The following is a 2,500-nucleotide window of genomic DNA, read 5'->3' as shown; positions in this document are numbered from 1 at the left end:
CCGTATGGATGTCGGTGAGTTGCACCTGTCAGTGTTGCCTCACACCTGATCCCTCGCCCCATTCCCTATGTGCCCGCTGCTTGGTGTGCCTGTGTCGGTTCTGCTGTGGCAGCGCCTTTGGTGACCCGGACATGGACGACACACAACGCAGCCAGCAGCCCACAAAACGCCCAAAGTGCGTGAATGAACCACGGTGTGGCAATGTGGTGTGAGCATGAGTGTGTGTGTGTACTTGTCCATCACCTACTCACGCCTTTCGCTCACCCCCAACGCCCATCGCACTACCACGCATGTGTACGCGTGCACGTGCACAGAATGCAACAAGGCGAGGCAGCGCCAACGAATGCAACAGCGACAACAACAGCAACAGCAGGAGTCTCGGTCGGCGGGGCGGATGAGGAGCAGGACGAGGCGGGTCGCTCCTGCCGCACAAACTCTCAGAGGAAACTCTGGTTCGAGTCCTCCCTCCGATTCAGAGACATCCTTGAAAGGTGCGCTTGTGTTGTGAGTGTGATTTGGGGGGAAGCATTCTGGAGGTGGTGGTGGTGTGGGGTGTGTGTGTGTGTGGTGGTGGGGGGGTGGGGTGGTGTGTGTGTGTGTGTGTGTGTGTGTGTGTGTGTGTGTGTCCGTCACTTGGGACTGTGGCTTGCTCACTGTCTCTCGTGCTCAAATGGACTTGTTCAGGTTTGAGATGGCGATTGAGGACTATGCAAAGATTAGCAAATCAGAGCTGTCATTTCGTCGCTCTCCACACAAGGCCAATGTGGTGGGTGTACATGTGTTCGTGTGTATGTATGTGTGTGTGTGTGTGTGTGTGTGTGTGTGTACGAAAGATGTACCTTGTGTGAACGATCCTAAGCACCACCACTGTTGCTGCTGCCATTCCTCCTTCCTCCTGTTTTGGAGTGCGCGAGCGCCCCGCTACCGCTCATGCTTATGTTGCAATGGTGCTTAGCTGCTGGTGACCACCCCGGATCCGCACGTTGGTTTGGAGTCAAAGGGTGACGTCATCTTCAGCATACGCGCCACGGAGCGGCAGGGCAGAACAACCATCGTCGACTTTATGCTCATCAAGGTGCGTGTTCTGCGTGCATGGTGTGTCTGTGTCTGTGTCCGTGTCTGTGTGTTTGTGTGTGTGTGTGTGTGTGCGTGCGTGTGTGCGTGCGCGCGTGCGTGCGTGGCTGCCATTGCATTCTGCTGATGTTTTGTCTGTCTGGAGCTGGTTGCGTGGCCTGGCCTGGCCCGGCGTGCGTGTGTGGTATGTGGCTGTATTTCTTGATCCCCCCTCGCCCTCACTCCACAACTAATGCCCTCCTTTGACTTGTCCGCCGTTGCAGGGTTCTGGTATGCATTTCCGTAAGGTGGTGGCAAACTTGCGGTCATATGCCCGCGATGTCATGAGCACGTGCAACAAGCCCTCCCAGGTCCCACCAACCCCATCCCTCGGCTGATCGACGCATGCACATGCACATGCGCGACAGTGCTGCATGCTTCCACGCCTTACTTACTTGCATTAGTCCGCACAAGTCCACCACTAAACGAACGCACAACAAGCGAGCGAACAACTGAAGGACGTCGAGCACTCACCGTCGTCTCTTTTTAAAACTTTGGAATGATTTGGTGGGCATTTAAGAAGTGCTGTCCTTCCTTTCCCAACACCGCATACAACGCCACTCACTCGCTTGGTGTTTGTTCCGTGTTTGGAGCACACAAACACACTCACGGGCGTGCGTGTGTGCATGCGGAGCACACAGCGGCAGAACACATTATTTCGCAGCTCACCTCAACACATACACAGAGGAGACAGCCATACTCAAGCATGTTGGGCATCACTCCGAAGCAGCGGAGCTTTGCTCTGCTGGTCATGTCTGTGTTCGGATTGACGTATCTTTGGTTTCGCAGAGGCATCTTCAACGTTTGGGACTCCATCGGCATGGACCCAAGTCACCTCGTGCAGGTACTTGCGTGGCGCTCGCATGCGTGCGTGTGCGTCTGTGTGTGTGTGTGTGTGTGTGTCTGTGTCTGTGTGTCTGTGTCTGTGTGTCTGTGTCTGTGTCTGTGTGTGTGCATGTGTGTATGTGTCTGTGTGTGTGCATATGTGTGTGTGTGTTTGCCTCTCCGTCTCTCTGTCTCTCTGTCTCTGTCTCTCCTCCATCTCTCCGTCTCCCTGTCTCTGTCTCTCCTCCTCCATCTCTCCGTCTCCCTGTCTGTAATCATTATGTGTGTATTCCCCTATGTAATTGCTTGCACTCCCACTCGATCGCGCTGTCATGCACGCACACTCTCTCTCATACACACACTCTCTCATACAACATACATTACCCATGCGACCACTGCCCATCTCTCTGCCCTTTTCTGTAGGGAGCTCGCCCTGAAGCCGGTGCAAGCTTGGAGTCCGAAGACAAGGCGCAGTTTGCGCTCATTGCAGCGGGGACACACACGGCCGTGCTCATCTGCGGCATGGTTCTGTTCATCGTCATCCACATGCTGGTGAACGAGG

At 55.0% G+C, this 2,500-nt stretch overlaps 2 protein-coding genes across 2 annotated transcripts in view; both read left to right on the top strand.

The window, feature by feature from the left end:
• PTSG_00462 (CAMK/CAMKL/CHK1 protein kinase) overlaps nucleotides 1–1,451 on the top strand; it is a gene marked incomplete at both ends in the record, with an annotated part of 4,331 nt that extends 2,880 nt beyond the window's left edge. Inside the window, 5 exons of the mRNA XM_004998954.1 lie at nucleotides 113–175; nucleotides 315–491; nucleotides 685–766; nucleotides 956–1,075; nucleotides 1,338–1,451. Of these exons, the coding sequence (XP_004999011.1) occupies nucleotides 113–175; nucleotides 315–491; nucleotides 685–766; nucleotides 956–1,075; nucleotides 1,338–1,451 (556 nt within the window). The remainder of the gene's footprint in view (nucleotides 1–112; nucleotides 176–314; nucleotides 492–684; nucleotides 767–955; nucleotides 1,076–1,337) is intronic.
• Nucleotides 1,452–1,819: 368 nt separating this feature from the next.
• The window catches only part of PTSG_00461 (uncharacterized protein), a gene marked incomplete at both ends in the record, with an annotated part of 5,425 nt that continues 4,744 nt past the window's right edge, over nucleotides 1,820–2,500 (top strand). The window contains 2 exons of the mRNA XM_004998953.1: nucleotides 1,820–1,957; nucleotides 2,362–2,500. The exon at nucleotides 2,362–2,500 is cut by the window's right edge and continues 173 nt beyond it. Coding sequence (XP_004999010.1) covers nucleotides 1,820–1,957; nucleotides 2,362–2,500 — 277 coding nt within the window. The remainder of the gene's footprint in view (nucleotides 1,958–2,361) is intronic.

The sequence above is a fragment of the Salpingoeca rosetta genome, assembly GCF_000188695.1.
Source record: "Salpingoeca rosetta unplaced genomic scaffold supercont1.1, whole genome shotgun sequence".
NCBI classification, from domain to species: Eukaryota; class Choanoflagellata; order Craspedida; family Salpingoecidae; genus Salpingoeca; species Salpingoeca rosetta.
The sequence above is the reverse complement of the archived record's forward strand: the minus strand, read 5'-3'. Positions and strand labels throughout refer to the sequence as shown.